General features: G+C 57.8%; 2 protein-coding genes across 2 annotated transcripts in view; one reads left to right on the top strand and one right to left on the bottom strand.

Moving 5' to 3' along the window:
• The window catches only part of ILK (integrin linked kinase), a 196907-nt gene that overhangs the window by 16185 nt on the left and 162049 nt on the right, over nucleotides 1-18673 (top strand). The window lies entirely within an intron of this gene.
• On the bottom strand, nucleotides 311-18398 carry APBB1 (amyloid beta precursor protein binding family B member 1). Its single transcript, XM_056858420.1, has 13 exons — nucleotides 17812-18398; nucleotides 14647-14828; nucleotides 8674-8730; nucleotides 8502-8587; nucleotides 7753-7816; nucleotides 6292-6429; nucleotides 5875-6002; nucleotides 3828-3942; nucleotides 2911-2995; nucleotides 2472-2555; nucleotides 2215-2330; nucleotides 984-1160; nucleotides 311-478 (listed from the first exon to the last, which is right to left on the bottom strand). The coding sequence occupies exons 1-13, from the start codon at nucleotides 18392-18394 to the stop codon at nucleotides 311-313; spliced, it is 1983 nt and encodes a 660-aa protein (XP_056714398.1). The 5' UTR covers nucleotides 18395-18398.

The following is an 18673-nucleotide window of genomic DNA, read 5'->3' as shown; positions in this document are numbered from 1 at the left end:
CTCTTCCTCCCAAATGTTCACATTGATTCAGGAGCTGGCAGCCAGGGACGGAGGAACCCCAGCAGGGTTCAGGCGGGAGCCCTGGGAGAGGGGGGAGGTACAGATGCCCTAGATGTTGCCAGGGGGGCAGGGCAGCAGGTCACAGGAGGGAGCATGAACATTTCTCACTTGCGTAGACACACTCATACCTCATAAATACACACATCCACACGGAGAGGACACGCGGGGGGGGGAGCTGCCAGGCCAATCCAGCTGTGCCGGCCTCATCCAGGAAGCCGGGGCGGGGGGCACCCGCTCATCCGCGGGGTGTTCATGGCGTCTGAGCACCCTGGCGCTTGGGTTTCAGGGTCCCCAGCAAGGTCTGGACTCCCTTTCGGACCGTGGACCCCACGCGCCGAGCCACAGAGTCAGCGGGAGGCGCGGGGAGGCAGGAGCTGGTGGTCTGGGGGCGCGCATCCAAGCACTTCTGGTACCGAAGCTGGAAAAGAAGGGAGGGCACCGGCTGAAAACGACTCCTGCTCATCCCCAGCCTCCTTCCACCTCTTTCACTGGAACAGGTGGGTGTGATGCCAAGATCATTCCCCCCCCCCAACATGGGAACGTCCCCTAGATTCTGCAGAACAGATTATTTTTACCTTTAGCTACTTCCTGTTATTTTCTTTATAACCCCCCTTTTCTCCCCAAAGAAGCTTACATAAATTCTCTCCTCCCTTTTATCCTCACAACAACTCTGTGAGGTAGGAAATAATTTATTTAGGCGAGCCCAGGATAACCCAGCAAGCTTCCATGGCAGACTGAGGATTTGAACCTGGGTCTCCCAGATCTTAGTCTGACCCTCCAACCACCACATATCTAAAACACTGCAGAACTAAGTAGCCAGGGACCGCCGTGGGGCTTAAGGAGGGCCAGGAAAGTCTCCGGCCCCCCCTCCAAAGCAGAACTTGGGCTTCTGGTGGTCAAGAGAGGCGAGGGGGGGCACTCACCATGCAGGCAGCCTGCACGGCCTCACTCAGGCCGGCGGCGTTGGGCTCACACCACACCATGTGGCAGAGGAAGTTGCCGGGGGCGGCGGCCATGATGAAAGCAAAGGACCGGACATCTTTCCCGATGCCCATGAAGGAGAGAAATCGCACTCGGCACTCACACAGCACAGCCTCTGTCTGTAATAAGCAAGGTGGGAGAGAGGGATCAAACAAGGGCGGGCAGATGGACAACCCCCCCCCCCAGCAACAGACGGCTGGTCTTGACCGGTGAGGCCCAGGGGCCCCTTTCCCCCGCTGGCCCAGTGGGCTGGTTCTCCACCCACATCCTCAGGCACAGAGCAGGGGCCGGAGGGGCCCTTCATTCGGCTACTGGGGGGTGTTTCTGGAGGTGCCCCCCATTAACCCCTGAAAGCCCAGGAAAGGGGAGCCAAGAGGCTGCTGGCCATGGAGTAGGGGGTCACTGGGGGTGTGGAGTGGGAGAGGTAGTTGTGTGTTTCCTGCATTGTGCAGGGGGTTGGACTAGATGACCCTGGTGGTCACTTCCAACTCTTTCGATTCTATGATTCTCTCTGCCAGCAAAGGGAGGAAACAACAAGAAATGGGGGGGGGTGTTCAGATTCTCTGGAGAGTCTGCCAAGGAGGGGGGCTGCCTCCCAGGCCCCTGTCTGGTGTGTGTGTGTGGGGGGGGTCCCAAGGACCAACACCCCTGCCATGAACTTGACAAAGCCCCCACAGGCTGCTTCTGTCAATTTCACCCTCCAGTCGGGGAGGGGGTGAGGACTTGGGGAAGGGGCGTCCGGAGGAGGAGGGAGCAGTTCCAGGATTAGGAACTCAGACTACAAGGCGGGGGGGGGGGGGTTCAGCAGACCGTGGAGCTTCTGCCTCCCACCAGACAAAAGAAGAGTCAGAGCCCCACACGTCAGAGTGGTGGGGCTCTCTGACCCCCCGGGAGGCAGGAGCTCCTGGTTTCACTGGGCTGAAAAGGGGGGGCAGGGGATAGATGCCCCGGCTGGGAAAGCACAATGGGGCAGTCAGTCCAAGGAGCGGCCCAAATTGGGGGGGGGAGCCCCATGCACTGCCCACCCAGGTCAAACCCTTATCCTCTCCATCAGTCGGGGGGCAGGGTCACTGGAACAGTCCCCCCCTCCTGGCAAACAAGGCCTCTGCCCCTCCCTCTCGGGCCAGCGGGGGGGAGCCCCTCCCCCACTAGGGCAGGCGGAGGCATGTTCACCTGCTGGTGCAGGAGGGTGAGGGTGGCGGGCGCCACATTGACCTGGCTGGGCGTCCACTCTTCTCTGCGGCCGGCGGCCAGGGCCCGCTCCAGGGCGGCGTTGATGACCTCCATGCCTGGGGAGCCAATCGCAGCGAGGGTCACGGTCGGTCCCCCAAGGGGAGAGGACTGTGCTTCCCCCCCACCTCGCCTGCCCCCTCCCCAGAGCCCTCGCCTCTTATCCCATCGCAGCCCCCCTCCCGCCCCGCCCAGCTTACCCACAGGCTTGGCCACTGGAACGCTGCCCATGTAAGACACCTGGAACTTCTGCGCCAGCTCGCTTTTGGGGGCCGGAAACTCCACTGAGGGGCGGGAGAGAGAGGCAGCCGTGAGCCGGGGCAGAATGCGCCCTCGCCCCTGCCCCCCAGGTCAGCCAGGGAGGGGAGACCCACACAGCCGGGGCCCCCCCTCTCCGCTAACACGAGGCTCATCTCATAAGCCGGCCTGCCCGGGAAGGTTCGGGGGGGGGGGACGGGGGATGGCCAGCAGCTCCTAGCCGGTCCGTCTGCAGCCCTGAGTGGCTCCCCAGACTACCCACTGGAGGTAGCGGCCACACCGTGGTGGGACAGCCCCACTCCGACCAGCAGGCACAGCAAAGCCCCCCACATACCCCACCCACCCACCACCCGCCCCTTCCGGGGCCCAGCCTCTCCCCACCTTGGAAAGGGATCTCCACCAACTTTGAGTGATCCAGCGACAGCCTGTTGGACAGGGCTCGGCCCCTCCGGCGCTCGCTCATGATCTCGGGAGAGCAACGGAGAGGGTTAAGTCTTGGCCGCTCGTGGCCCTGGAAACCGTCCTTGAGACACCTTCGGATGCCCGGCAACGGAGGACAGGATGACCAAGGAGCCACACCTGGGCGGCACCTACAACCGGTGCCCCCACCCTGGGCAGGAAGCTACCCACCAGGGAAGAATGGGAGGCAACTCCGGGCCTGCCAGCCTCATCTCGGCCAGAAGACCTCCCCCCCCCCCCCCAGGGACCCCACAGCCCAGGGGTCCCTACGCTTCTGCGAGGCCCAGAAGAGCCTCTCCACTGTCCGGTTCCCGGTTCCCATGGAAAATGAGGCACTTCCGATCCTGAACTCAAGTCCAAAGCTAGACCAAGAGGGACCCGGGCCACCGGGATCTTACGTCAATCAAGGACACGCCTGAATGGGTTGCGGTTTTTGTACTAAATCTCGGGAAGCCAAACTCCAGCCGAGAGGGACGAGAGACCGGCTTCCTTTTCGGCCTGCAAGTGGAGTAGTTCGGCTCCCAGCCCCACATCCTGGACCCGCACAGCCCCCAAGCAGCCCTTCCTTGCCCCCCCCCCGATCCTCTCTGGGCGCAGCCTTGGAGGGAGGAGCCCGTGCTCCCTGCCCCCCAGCCCCTGTGGACGTGAGCCTTTGTCCTCAAGCCGAGTTAGAGCCCCCCCCCGCCCAACCCACCCCCTGGACGCAGGCAGGCAAGCTCTCCCTTAGGGGCTTCTGGCCGGCAAAGACCATCGGGGCTGCAAGGCCCAGTGACATCTCCGGCCAACCACTGAGAGGTGAGGAGGGGAGGGGTTGGAGGTGGGGAGGGGCCGGGCGTCACCTTGGAGCAGATCTCGTGGAGGCCGGTGGCAATGTTCTTTGCGGGGGCGTCACACTGGAAGACGTGGCACTTCAGCAGCTGGGCCAGCTGGTCCCACGCTACGTAAGCAAAATCCCTGGGCAGAGAGAGAGAGAGAGAGAGAGAGACCCACGGCTTCAGAAACACATACAGCAGCTCCCTCCCCTCCCAGCGTAAGAAAATGGGGGGTCAACCAAACGTCCCGCAAGCAGACTAGGACTCCCACACAGCAATGCCCCCTTTTTCACAGAGATGGCCCCAAACCATGGGGAGGGGCTGTGGGACTGCCCAACTTCAGCTGCTATTTCCCAAAATTCAAGGGCGGGGGGCTCTTGGCGAGCCGAAGGGGAGGATAAGAAGTGTCAAGGCAAGAGACCTACCTCTCCCTGAGTCCCAAAGCAAAGCCAAGGAGGGGGGAGAGAGGAGAGAGAAGACACGGCAGACGGTTAGCAAGAGACCCGTGGGGGCACCCAAGCCCCTCCAGCCAGGGCTGCCCGGTGCCAGGTCCCCCCTAGCCCACCCAGCCCCTTTGGCCCCCGGATGGGATCGGAGCTGGGATGCCCTGGGAAGGAAAGAGGGCTGGGGCTTGTCCCCAAACAGCTCCTGCTAGCCACCGGCCCCTCCTGAGGAGGAAAGCCAGCAGAGTCCGGCCTCTTCAGCTCAGAGAGAAACCAACCAAGGGGGCACGTTGCAGAGATCCATGCAGTTATGCAGGGGGTGGAGGGAGTGGGTCGAGAGGTTTCTTTCTCCCCCTCCCAAAATAGCAGCGCTCCGGGGCACCTGAAGTTGACAAGCAATAGATGCAGGACAGACAAAAGACCTCTTTACTCAATGAGTAATGAAATGCAGAATGCCCTGCCAGCAGACAGAGTGATGATCATGAGCACAGGTGGCTTTGAAAGGGGGATAGATCCACAGAGGAGGGGCCTATCAGTGGCTACTGCCCACAGAGATTAAACGGAGCCTCCATGTTCAGAGGCAGTCAACCTCTGAATCCCAGCGCTGGGAGGCAGCGTCAGGAGAAGGCCTCGGCGCCTTGATATTGGCCCTCTGGGGCACTTGCTTGGCTGCTGCGTGAAACGGGACACTGGACGAGAAGGGCCCCCGAGGGCCTGATCCAGCAGCGCCCTTCTTACGACCCACAGGGCACAGAGGAAGGCCCGCCTTTCACCAAATGCAGCGATGAGGGGAAATGTTATCCAGCTCACATATCGGGTATTTGGCACCAGACAGGTTAAGGAAAATAACCCCTTCCCCATCAAATACATGCAGGAGATACCATCCTGGTAAAAACAGAAGGATTCTTCTCTCAGTTATGCTAGCAGATTAGAATAAAGAGATCACTTCGAAAGTCGACAAATTTGGATGGTTAGCCTATGGTCTAAAACGCATGGTCACTTAGCCCAGTTCCAGCCCCGTTCCACCCAGGATCAAATGAACCCGGCTCTCCTGAGCACCACGCCCAGCGGGATCTCACGTTAACAAGAAGCCGTTAGTAGGAAATTTATTCACCACAGCCAGAGGGTTAAGAGCTGCAGCGCGGAGACAGGAGAAAGCACCAGGTGCCAAGAAATGCCTCGGGAAAGCAAAGCACGCTGCGTGAACGGGGTGGAGGGGAATAGAGGAAGTTCTGGGATGGAGACAGAGATGTGCAAGATAAGCACGTTCGAGACAGGTCTCCCATCACTGGAATAGAAACCAGTCTAAAGAATTAGTCTAAAAAGAGGCCTTGAACCTTGTCAAATCTTACCTCACGGACGTGGCGTTATGCGTTATGCAGACTCACGTGCTGAATATTACGAAATGAATGGACGATAAAAGAACCAGCCAGGCGGGGTGCTAAGCTTGGGGCGCCCAGGAGGGAGGGCCGAGTCAGGCCGTGCCCCGAGACGGTGAGGCTGCTGCTGTGGGGGGCTGCACAGGGACCCCTCCCCGGGTGCACTTCCCCTGCCAGGAAAGCTACGGGGGGCCCTCCCCTCTCCAGGCACTCCCACTGCTTCCCCAGGCCACCCACAAGCAGGCCACGCACCTGCCGCTGTCCCGCCCGACACCCCAGACGCGGATGTCGCAGATGGGCTGGGTGTGCAGGACGGCGTGCCCCTCGGGGTCGAGCAGCTTCAGGGTCTCCTGCTCGAGGACCAGCAGCATCGCTTTGCCCTGGAGGGAGGGAGAAGGGGGTGGGGTGAGAGGGGGCCTTGGAGCAGGGAGGACCCCTCCCCAGCAGGCGCCCTGGGACATGGCCAACCCACAGCACACACACATCCCCCGGGCACGCCAGTATTTCGCAGGCCTCCTCCCAGTCGGAGGCAGGGCTGCTTCTCCAGCCCTACACAAAGCTTTGCTGGGGGGGGGGGGAAGGCAACATCAGGGTCACAGCCCAGAACGGGAGGGGGGGTCTGCTCACACCTCCTCTACCACCACCCCCCCCGCACCCCCAGCATCTCACCTTGGGCCAGGAGCCGGTGAGGTCCGGGTTCTGAGCCGAGAGCTGCCGGATGCAGTTGTTGACGGCCACGCTGCTCCTGCCCAGGCTCAGCTCCTCCTCAGACATCTCCACCCAGCCCAGAGAGCAGACCGAGAAACACTGGCAGGGATGGGGAGGGCAGGAGGGGGAGGGAGACAGACCCACGCACACGTGAGGCAGGCAGGCAGGCAGAGGGGAGCACCCCCCCTTCGCCCAAGAACGGAGCCCCAGCCAAACTCTGCTTTCCCCCCACCCCACCCCCCAGCCAGGAAGTACATTGGGCCGGGGCCTCTCTCCCAGCTTGGCCTACCTCAAAGGGAAGGGGGAGAGTCGAATCGAGGGCAAGAGGGGCCCCCAGGCCCCCGTGAAGGAGGAGCATGTTGTGGATGAGGGGCAGATGGGCTGGGAACGCTGGGGCAGCCATGAAGATGGACGACTGAGTTGGTGCCCCCGAGACTGGCAGAGCAGGGGACAGAGACGCTTCGCCAGACAGAGACCCAGGGGGCAAAATGCGCCATCTCTCTGATGCACTGATGCCTCTTGATTGGAGGGACCCTCCAGGGGCTGGCAGGCTGGAGCCCAGGGGCCTGGCACTCCTAATGCCCTAGGAGCCCATGGAGTAGGGGGGGGGGTCAGTGGGGGTGTGCGGTGGGGGAGGTAGTTGTGAATTTCCTGCATTGTGCAGGGGGTGGACTAGATGACCCTGGTGGTCCCTTCCCACTCTATGTTTCCATGATTCTAGGGAGTCTGAAAAGGGTGTGTGTGTTCCTTTTGTCTGGAAGGGGGGGCGAGAGTTGGATTGGAGTTGGCTCCAGGAGGGTTTGGCGTGAGCATTGAAGGAGGACGTTGCTTGCAGGTGTGGCCCTGGGGGGGGTGCCACGCATGCAGCAGCCACATGGCCCAAGGATCGCAAGGGAGCTCGCCAGGAACCTTCTCTCATGTCCTTTTACTCTCCTTAGCTGCACTTAGACCTGCCTTGCTGTCAGACCCCCCTCGGATCAGGAGGAGAGGGAGGAAGCCTGGCCCAGCCCTATGGATGCCCCCGGGGCAAGGCAGAGGGGGAGTGTCAGCGTGCCACACCCCCAGCCTCACGGCACAGGGTGTGAAGCGGAAATAGAAGCGCTGCAGCTGCCAGCCTCACACACACACACACACACACCCCGGGGCCACCAGAGCCCCTGGACTGTGACCTGGCTGGTGCTTTCTGGATCTGCCCTCCTGTTTTGGTGTTTGGACTTCTCGCCATTTGTGTGCTGCCCCTGGACTACGCTGGCTGCTTGTTGCCCCGGGTGCCTGCCTGGACCCAGAAACCGAAGGCCTTTGGGGCATTTGGCTGTTCGGCTTGTTTGGTGCCAACTCTGGACCATCTATACCTGCACACTCAGAGCATCTATGCCTTTGCCTCCGGCACCACAGCAGCACAGACCACACGGTCCACCCTACCTTGGAGCCCTGGCTGAGGCCAAGGGATGAGGCAGCCACATCACCATCTTCTCCCAGGGAAGATCTGGGGAACAGGAAGGGCAGAGATAGTTCCATCGGCACCAGGACCGGCCACCAGAATAGCCCCAGACCATGTGCAGAGAGCACTCCACCCCCTCGCTGATCTATCCACACATCCCCAACATTTCTGGGGACGTCTGTCACATACGCATACTTTTCTTGAGAAGGGGGAGAGAAGAGCCACATATCCAGCTGACTGGGCCATGGGGGGAGGCTGGCCACTGCTAGATCCACCCCCCACCCCCCTGCATGAGGCTGAGGATCATCTCCTCGGGTGCTCCCAGGAAGGACGAGCAGCCCCCAGTTCCAAGGAGCCGCCTGGCCTGGCTCTCTCCTCCTTCCCACAAAGCCCTCCCAGGAGAACCAGCCACCTCCTCCAGCCACCCCCCTGTAAGAACCCCCCCCCCCATTTTGGTTCCCAGCCAGCCTCTGAGCCCTGTACACCCCAAAGGTGGTGGCAGGATACAAGGCCACAAAGTGGGGGGCAGCCCTTTGGGGAAATGGCCCAACACAGAGCAAAAAACAAACACCCTCCCTTTACAGACCCCAAACCTCCTCACTCCCACCTCCACCCCCCCCAGCCAGTTTGGTCAAACGGGTGGCTGTGCCCTTCTCCCCCAAGGGGCCACATGCATGCCCAGAAGCCATGCTGGGGGGCTCTGAGGGTCCTGTGCCCCCCCCCCACTCACCTGGTGCCGGGAGATCCCAAGCACAACAGGGTCTGGGCATGGTCCCGCTGGGGCTCAGGGGTCCCCTCTTCTTCTGATGGGGCATCCTGGGGCCAAGCAAAAAGGGGAGGGGTGAGCAGAGAGGGCAGCACACTTACCCGGACCCCCGCCCCACCCTATGTTAGCAACTCACCTTCCAGTAATGGGGGTCATCCGAGTGTTCGGCCTGCCCAAAATCCATCCAGGTGAACTACAAAGTGTGCAGAGGAATGGAGGGGGGGTCAGGTGAAACCACAGCAAGAGGCAGCCCTGCCCCCCCCCCCACCGGTCCTCAATTCTCATGCCTGCGCACATGAGGATGAAGAGGAGTTCGTGGGGCAGCCCACACTCCCCTCCCCCAAGGAAGGAGTTCCTTCCTCTAGACATTGCCCACATGGACCTGGGTTCTAACGTGACCCTCCGCTGGGAGCTGCCTCGGCCCAGCGGTAAAGACCAGAAGCTATGAGCAAGTCCCCAGGTCAAACATCACCTGAGCAATGAACCAGCCAGAGGCGCCTCCCACCTACTGGCCTTGAACGAGGCAAAAGCACCCACCCCAGGACTCTGGGTGCATGCTGTGTCTTGCTGAAACGGTGCTACTATCCACACGGACACATGAACACGCAGGAAGCTGCTGGACACTGAATCAGACACACACACACCCTGGCTTGGTCCCCCAAGCTCAGTCTTCTGGTCTACTCAAGACTGGCAGCCGCTCTGCAGAGGGTCTCAGGCAGAGGCTGTGACAGAAACCCTAAAGCCACACTGGGGCCTCCAGAGGCACACCGAGGGCGTCTGGGGTCTCTTGGACACCCGGGTTTTAAATCAGAACGAGCCGCTCTTTTCCATTCCACGTTGGACTGAGCTGACAGTTATTCCTTTTTGGCCAGAGGGCAAGCTGGTTTTGGCCAGCCCACCTATTGGCTGTGGAAGTCCAGGACTGCTACCAGATATTTGAGGGGGTGGGACTATCATTTTATAAGCCTCTGATTGGTAACAGCAGCCTCTGATGTCAGAGATTGAGCTCTGCTTGGCATTGGGCTAAATCAGCTCGTCACTCTTAGAGAGGTCCAGCTCCCTTGGTCATAAATATCTGGACATTTGGGATTTTCCCTTTTCTTCAGTCTTCAGTGGAAACTGAGGTGCACAGGAGGTTGACTAGGGGGGTAAAGGACTCCCAACATCTTGTTACCGCAAAGAACTCTGCCCATGCTCTGAGGAATCAGCCTAGGTAATGTGTACTTAGTGGAATCAGATCAACTGTATTACTTCGTATTTGGATGTCTGTGACCTATGTTCTGGTGTGGTTTCCCCCTGTATTTTGTCGTCCCCCCCACCCGCCATTTGAATCCAACCACCCTTTTCCTTTTCTTCTCTCTCTTTACAAGTCTTTTTTATAACAACATTTTTTGGCTTCATTTAGTACAATCTATTTCTTTGGGATATTTCTCTGAATCTCTTCCCTCCGTGCTACACAGCATAAGTGCTCTGGGGCTGGTCATAAGGTATTTTCCATGGTTTCCACCCCATTACTTTTGTACTGCCCTAGAAGGATACCTTCTTAGCGGGGTCAGTCTAGATGTTCTCAGGAGACTCCCTGAGTGGTGGTAGCCAGTTACTAGGGTGCTTTCCAAGGAACCCTTGGTCCAAGGGGGTTTCCCAGCAAGGAAAACACCTCCCTTTCTTTCACATCACCTCCTCCTGGGTCCTTTTAACTGGAGATGCCAGCAAAGATGGGGCGGGGGGGCACGGCTAATATCCTCCCTATGCAGCGTGAGGGGCAGCCCCACTTCAGTGAGATGCAGGCAAAACCCCAAGGCAGAGTACAGCAGGATTTCAACTATATCGTCACCATTCCTGCAGATCATGCCTGTTTTCATGTAGGGATGAACTCAACGCTGGGTTCAGCTGTCAGAGGGAACTCTGGTTGCCCCCAAGGTTTTCCTTTAATCCCAGACAGTTAATTGAAACAGTTTTGGAAACATTAAATTTATTGCCTTTGAATAGAGATCAGGCGTTTCGCCTTCTTATCCTGCTTTGAAAAGGTAATGAGGAAATATCAGATGTATCCTTAGATGCACCTGTTGGATTATAACCCTACATAGTTAAGAACCTATCATTTATCTAGATAATAATCACACGATTAAGAGATTATTGTTCCATCAAATGCATGGATGTGATAAGCAAGTCAGGTTTCTCTGGCTGGAAGTCTCAGAAGAAGATCAGGTGAGGCTGCTGAGGGGGGGTGTGACGGGGGCTTACATGAAAATCCCCACGAGCAGTTCTTATACAATAACCTGAAACCTGGTTTGCTTTAAATTTTTACTTAGTAAAATATGGTTAAGAAATGTCAGGACCTTTGATAGGTTTTGCACTTGTTTTCACCGTAGGTGTAGGGTTAATTCTCACATGCTTATTTGTGCTAATGTCTACTAAAGAGAAGGGTTTCTTTTTCCAATAAAATATAAACACTATGACGGTTTCCTGCCCAGTTTGCTGCTCTTAATTCAAAGAACAGAATTCACAATTATCTCATTTGTATTATCAGATTTAAAGGTTGATGGACAGCCATTATTAGATAAATCCTGGAATCGTAGAGCTTGGAGAGGCCACCAGGGTCATCTAGTCCAACCCCCTCCACAATGCAGAGAATTCACAACTACATCCTAACACTAAATGTTTTAAACAGAGAACGTCTTTCAGAAATTTTTAGTCCAGATTCTCTAATTGGATGCAGGAGTAAAGCATCCTGTTACAAGAGCTAACCTCTTGATGAAAACAGGCCTGACCTACCTCACAGGGCTCTTGCAAGGATGACAGAGAAAAGGCAGGCGAGGGCGACTATGCCGCATCACTGCTAAGGCTGGTGCTGCTAGGAAGCCAACCTCCGAGAGTGAGAGGCTGCTCCAAAGCAGAAGGACTGGCCAAAGGCCAAAGGCACGGACACAGAGCCCTCTGGGGAAGACGGCCGCACGCCCCTCGTGGACGGTGGATTTGCTGAAAGGCGGAGGAGGGCTTAGTGCAAGAGCCACATGGTGTGCTGCTACTTGCCAGGAGAACAGCTGCTCAGCTGCACCCGGGGTCTTTCCCGGAGGACAAACTAGCCAGCGTACTTTCGTTTTCTGTCATTAAGTGGCCCTAACACTAAGGATACGGACGTGACTGACACGGCACTGAAGTCCTTTGGAACCCACTGCCACTGGAGGACAACTTGTGAGTACGACAGTCATTCCCTAACTATCAGACAATAGTTCCAGCAGGAAGCTGCGCTGGTCTGCAGGACAACAGCTCGGTTGGAGTCCCGTAACACCCGAGAGACCAACGAGATTTTCAGGGTAGGAGCTCCCAAGAGTCACAGCTCCCTTTGTCAGGTATCTATCTGATAAAGATTTCACTCTCGAAAGCTCGTGCCCGGAAAATCTTGTTGGTCTCTAAGGTGCTCCTGAACTCTAGCTATCAGACATAAGTAATATGTTAACCACATCATTAAAGCTCCCGTGCAGAGTCTGTCCACTGGCTCTCTGCATGAGTCACTGCTCTAGCCTTGCTGCTTTCTGACCAGCCGAGTCTAGAGACAAGTAATTCTTATAAAAAAGGAAGTAGAAAGGACCCTTCCAACTATAGGCCACTTAGTCTCATAAGTATCATCAGCAAATTATACGCAAGGCACCTGCTAGATAAATTAACCCTTTGGCTCAATCAAGAGGATATTTTGGCAATAGAGCAGGCAGGCTTTAGGGAAGGGAGAGCAACGATAGAGCACTGCCTTGTCCTGCAACATCTAGCAGAGAAATATTCTAATAAGGGACAACCCTCTTTATATGCGGCATTCATTGATTTTAGGGCAGCATTTTATTCGATTTCCAAACTTTTACTCTGGGACAAGCTGGAAGCCTCAAATGTAGATAAAAGGCTCCTGTTGCTGCTGCAAGCCCGAACGGACAGCACTGAGAGTCAGGTGCAATAGAAGACGACATCTTACGGTCCCCATAAACACCTATAGAGGAGTTAGGCAGGGCTGTTTACTTGCCCCCCCCTGCTATTTGCCTATTCTATAAATAACATAGTCAGTTCCTTGAACGCACCGGATTTACATCCACCTAAACTAGTGGACAGGCATATTCATATTCTGCTCTATGCCGAATGACGTGGTACTTCTTTCAAGAACCCCAGTCGGCCTAAGGAGGGTGCTAGTGATAGTGGGAACGTTCTGTGAGAAGGAAAGCCTGACTATTAATTATGACAAAACAAAAGTAATGGCTTTTGGTAATCGCCCTAATTATAGGAACAGGTAACCCAATTCAAATATCTTGGAACGACAATCCAGGCATCTGGCTCCAAGCTGGCCCATAATACCTATGTTGCCAATTTAGGGGAAAGATCAGCCTGTTCAATAATAAATTTTCTCCGGACCAAAGGGGCACACTATATTCCAGGTGCCCTTAAACTTTTTCTGGCGAAATCAAACCATTTGTAGCACAAATGCTATATGGAACACAACTTGACTCTCCACCCTCATGTCTTATTCCCATGGAACAATGCAATCCAAGTTTCTTAGAGCTGCCCTGCAATTGCCAAGATGTGTATCAAATGCTATGATCCGTTTAGAAACTGGCATGATGAAGGTGGAGGCAAGGATTGTCTTGTCCTCGCTTTATCTCTGGCTGAAAATTAATTTCAACCCCAAGGATCATCTTCTACTGATTCGTTGTGATACCTTTAGGTCAAAGTGGATAATAGCCATTGAAGACAAACTAAATAACCTGGGTTTTACCTCCAGCACTACTTCAGTTAGGGTGGGATCAAGCTAAGTCAACTATAAACCAAAGAGTTAAAGATATTGAGCGACAAGTAGATCTAGCAAGAGTGCCCCTATTTATGGCTCCCCCCCACTCCAAGTTTACCTTTGCACCGGTAGCCTATCTCTGCTACTTAGAGATAAACAAACATAGGAGGGCTTTTACCTTGGCTAGGTGCGCAGCCTTACCCTCTGCTATGTTAGAGGGGAAATTCAAGAAGATACCCAGGGCAGAGAGACTATGCCCCTGCAAATCCGGGGATTTAGAAACCACTGAACATGTTCTCCTGAACTGTAACTATTTCACTATACCCCGTTCTAAGTTTATTGAGCCCCATATACTAAGAATGGGACTCGACAGGGAAAGAGAAAAGATAGAAAAGCTCCTTACAAGGAGATAATCCCTCAATCACCTCTCAGGTAGCAAACGTTTGTACGGCTGCAATGAAAATTCGTTGCCACAGAGTAGTCTCTTAGTCCAAAAGGCAGATGTAACATGGATGTTATTTTTTTTAAGTGACTTAAGACTCGGACTGTAAACCTTTGTCGGTAAGACCATTTTAGTCCATGTATCTTGTTTTATCTGGCCAAGGGCCGCAAATAAACTATCTGAATCTGAATCTGGCAAGTAATTCTGCAGCATCAGCACTGGCTGCCTTGTACTGTCACTCCTGAGGCAATGCCACTACAGAATCACCAGCCCTCAGAGGAAGCAGCCTGTTGTGCCTCTGTATGAGTTTGAGGAGCCATGTCCAGAACAGCAGCTCACGCACAAAGGTTGAGGCAAGTCTTAACCATTCTAAAAGTAATGCTTTTTGTGTGCAAGCCCCAAGCCCTCTGCCCCGCCAGGCTAGCCCCAGACGCCTCTCCAAAGCGCTGCCAGACTTGGGGAGCGGGGGAAGGGGAACCTGGATTAAGCTTTCACTTGGGAATCCAGTTTTCCGCTCTTCGTCTGGATAATTTGGTGAGCACTATTATTTTGTTAGCCACCCTGAGCCACAGGTTTTTTTAAAAAAACAACCCTTTTGAAAGCCTGCTCAAGTGCAGACTCCGGGGGGCTCTTCGGAGAGTGGCGGCTGCCGCCACCTCCTGGCCCATGGGGGAGAGATCACTCAGGTGGGGCTCCAGGAGAACTGGAGGGAGCATCTTGGGGTCCTGAAGGACCAAGGGAGCCCCCCACTGACAACCCCCCCCCCCCGGCACACACACTCGTTCCCCACCAGCTGCCACCCCACAACCGTCTTAGGAACCCGCAGCCGCAGCGGCCCTGCCCCCCTTGCTGAGGGGTCTCTGGTTCCGGCCGGTGGGGCTCAGGGCCCCCCCTCTCACCTGAGTTTCCCTGGAGGGGGTGTTTCCCGAAGAATCGCTGCTCCCGCTGCCCACGGGGGGCTCCCACTGGGTGGTGCCCGTCGGAATGTGCCAATAATAGGTGCCAGACGTGTCCTGGACTCGCATCCATCCTGCCGGGAGGCCAGAATCTGTCTCCAGGGAATTGCACAGCCAAAAGGAGTCTGTGGAGGGAAGGCATGCCAGTTAAGGGGGGGGGATGAAAAGGGGCATCCCTCCCCCCACCCATTATAATCCCCCCCGCTCTGGGGTGGGGCAGCCCAAACAGAAAGCGAGGGAGCCTTTTTCCCATTCTGCATGGTTCTCGGAAGGAACCAGGCCCATTCCGACCCCTTCCCCATAATGGGGGTCTGCTGCAGGTGTCCTGAGAGACCCCCTCTCGCTGCTTCAGCATGGATCCCAAGTCACTGGCTGCCTCAGCCCACCCCCATCCCATTTTATTAACAGATCTGTAAGATAAGCTCTCTTGGAGGGTGCGAATGGACGGCAGGTACTGGATGGAGCTGAAAATCAGAACCAGCAGCACCGGGCCCACGTCTAGATGCCACAGCAAGGGGCGGAGATGCGAGGGGTGGGGGGCACCTTCTGGCAGCCTCCCCCTCTCCTGGCCCCAACCTGCAGATTTTCCTCCACAGAGGCCTGGGGCCAGGTGCTTGGCACCAGCTCTGAGCCAGGGGAATTGCTGCCGAGCAACCTCCACCACCATAGTGTCGGGCATGGGCGGGGGGGAACAGGAGCCGGGTACAGCATAACAAGGGTGTCAGGGGGCTGGCGTCTCTTCCCTCCTCCACCCACCCACAGCAACAATCCTCCTTTGAAGCCCTGCTAGAATCAAACCATTCTGTCCACCCACCCCCCAAAGAAACTCTCGTGAAGCAGGTTGCAAGGTACAGAGAGAGGAGTCTGCTAGGAGGAGACCCTTCTGGGCAAACCGGGCCCAGACCCCTCCCCGCCTGCATTTCCCAAGCGCCAGCCCCAATTCCCACACCGCATGCATGCCCATGCCAGAGAGCCCCCCCCTCCCTTGGAGTCTACCTGGGCATGAGTCGAGCAGGAGAGCGGCCAGGGAAACGTCCTTGCCGTGCATGGCAGCAGCAGGCGGAGGCCCATGGGCCCACCCCGCCCCAGGCCTCCCGCCCCAGGTTGAACCAACCCGCCTGCTAGGCCTCTCCCTCCCGCCACCCCAGAGAAAGAAGCCCCCTCCAGATTTGGGGCGGGGGGTGCACAGGTACAAGACAGCAATTAACCCCGTGGCTGCCTCTTTCAACCACGCCTCGGCTCCCCTTTCAGCAATGGAGGGGGCTGCCACTCCCAATGGGGGGCCGAGTTTCAAGGTCTCCGCTGGCCTCCTGCCCCTCTGGCAAGACGCTGCTCAGCCCCTCCCACCGGAGGGCCCACAGTTCACCCAGCCATGGGCCCTTCTTTCCCAATTGACTGCCCCCACCAGTGTGCCCCCCCAAACAACCTCCACCTCCAGGCGAATGGGCATCGTGGGCCGAAGAGGGGTGCATGCTCCACTCCCCTGGGGCTGAGCTGGGAGAAGAGAGGGGGCCCCTGCCGGAGATGGCCAGTAAGGGGTTAAAGAACTGGGATGAAAGGGGGGGGCTTGGCAAAAGCAGATCCTCCTTGGAGAGAAGGCTGTTGTTGGACACCCCTCTGGGGCCCCCATCCCCCCTCACTGGCATCCCAGCCTCCCCCCACCCGCAGAAAGAACCCCAATCCACAGGACCCTTCTGTGCCCAACCCAGCTGAGAGGAAGACATGGGAAGGCATGGGTGGGGGGGGCACAGGCCCTTTAAGGAAGACAGCACAGAGATGTTCCCCAGAGGCTGGTCTCCCTTTGGGGAGCCATAGAGTCCATGTGGTGTCGTCCCCCCCAGCCCTACGATGCCCACACGTGAGCCCCAGTCGACCCCTCCCTCCCTCCCTCTTGCGCTAAGCCTGGCTCACGTTTCATCCCCTCCCCCGGAGCCCAAGGCGGAGGGCACAGAGCTCCCTTCCCTGATTTATTCTCACAAGAGCCCTGTGAGGTAGATTAGGCTGAGAGATTTACAGGTGTTTGGAGAGTTGAACCCGTCTCCTGCCATATTGGCTTTCGGGAGGGGGTTGCTTTTGCTGAGGCTTCCCCCTCCCCCACTTCATGCAGCCTGGCTCGCTTGCAGGAGCTATCTGCTTTGCAAAGGGCCGCAACCTTCCACTCCCTCCTGCTGCTAACTATCTCCCCCAATCGCTGCAGGGGGTGATTTGGATTGGGACTGGGGCTGATCCAAATCAGCCCCCCCCCCCCGGGCCATTTGCACTGTTTCCCCCAACCCAAAAGGCCATGGGGAGGGGTGTTGTTGCCTGCCAGGAAGGCTGAAGCCCCTTCCCCTTGAGCAGAGGGCCAGATCCGAATCCAGCCCCTGTGGCGCTTGGGAAATTAGCACCCGCCTAGCTGAGAGGAGTGGGGGTCGAGTGGGGTGGGGGGAGTCCTGTCTAGGCTGGCTGGGAGACCGGACCCTTTGGTGACCGATTCTTCACAAGAGAGCCGGGCCATTTTCGGAAGCATGAACAGCAGCAGTGTGCCGGGGTGGGGTGGGGGGGAGCTGCATGCCACAGGGAGTCATAGAATCACAGAGTTGGAAGGGGCTGCAGAGGCCATCTAGTCCAACCCCCTGCTCAATGCAGGATCAGCCTAGAGCGTCTGTAGCTGCATGGGAGTTGGGGAGGGGGTCAGAGGCGGGAGATGGGGGGCCGGTGAGCCCAGGAAAGAGGAGGGCCAGGAAAGCTGCTGGGAGGAGAAAAGGCCTCAGGAACGCAGGATCCGTGCCATTGCGGGAGGGGGTGGAGGATGAGCAATTAACGCTCCCAGCTGGGGAAAGGGGACCGGAGCCTCAGTGGCAACCCCTGCGGGAGGCCAGGGGGGGGGGGAACGGGCAACGCAAAGCACAACCGGGCGGTGCGCAACCCTACCCTCCGATGCCCCTGTGCGGACCCCTGGCCCAGTCTGGGACCTCCTTTGGCTTCCCAGCAACCAGGCCGCCTTTCGACCTGCCCCTCAGCCCCTCCCATGCCCTAACCCTAACACCCCCCTAGCCCTCCGGCAAGGCCCTCAGAGAGCCGTTCCCAGCCCGCCAGGCCAGTGGGCCGCTGCCCGGTGGTGCCTACCAGCTTCGTCTGGGGAGCTGCCCCCCGTGGGGCTGCCCGTGGGGCTGAGGGTGGCCCAGCTGGAGTCCTCGTCGCTGGCCACCGTGCTGTTGCGCATCCCAAAGAGGAGGCTGGCGCTGCGAGCCTGGTCGCCACGGGGCAGCGCCCGCTCAGAGCTCTGCTCAGACTCCGTGACCGGCTCGCTCTGGACAGGGGTGGAGTCCTCCTCTTCCTCCTCCTCTTCCTCCTCCTCCTCATCTTCCTCCTCCTCCTCGCCTTCTCCATCCTTCTCTTCCTGGCCAGGCAGCGCGATAAGCAGGCTGCTGAGCTCCTTGCTGGGGAGGTTCAGTTCATTGCGGTTCTGGTCGCGGCCGCGCTCCGCCGCCTGGCGCAGCTGGTTCTGCCCGTCCTTCACCCACTTGGTGTTGCTGGGCTCCTCGGCGGAGGGCGGCAGGCCCAGGACCCCGTGCAGCTCCGAGCAGGAGTAGCCGCAGTGCCCCTTGTGGGGCAGGCCCTCTCCCACGGGCGCTGCCAGGGCCAGGCTCATGCCCAGGAGGCTGTTGTCGTTGGCCAAGTCGATCCTCTTGCTCAGCGTGCTGGACATGGGGAGGGCGTTGCTGGGCCCTGCCAGGGAAGACAAGGACCTGCCGTGGGACCCGGCCTGCAGCGAATGCCCTCCCTCTCGGCCACGCACACAACACACAAAACACACTCGGCTAGGCCGGCTGCCCCTCCCTGGACATGGTGGCTACTCAGGCATTCTGCACGTGCTCAGGAACTGCATTCCCTCCCACCAGAGCCAGTTCCAAAAGCCACGTGGTCCTCCCAGAGCTCTCGCTTCCATACCGGCCTTGCCAATTTTGCAGCTGTGCGCAGGGGCAGA

Source organism: Euleptes europaea, chromosome 12, assembly GCF_029931775.1.
Source record: "Euleptes europaea isolate rEulEur1 chromosome 12, rEulEur1.hap1, whole genome shotgun sequence".
Classification (NCBI taxonomy): domain Eukaryota; kingdom Metazoa; phylum Chordata; class Lepidosauria; order Squamata; family Sphaerodactylidae; genus Euleptes; species Euleptes europaea.
Note: the sequence above shows the minus strand (reverse complement) of the source record. Positions and strands in the feature narration are given on the sequence as shown.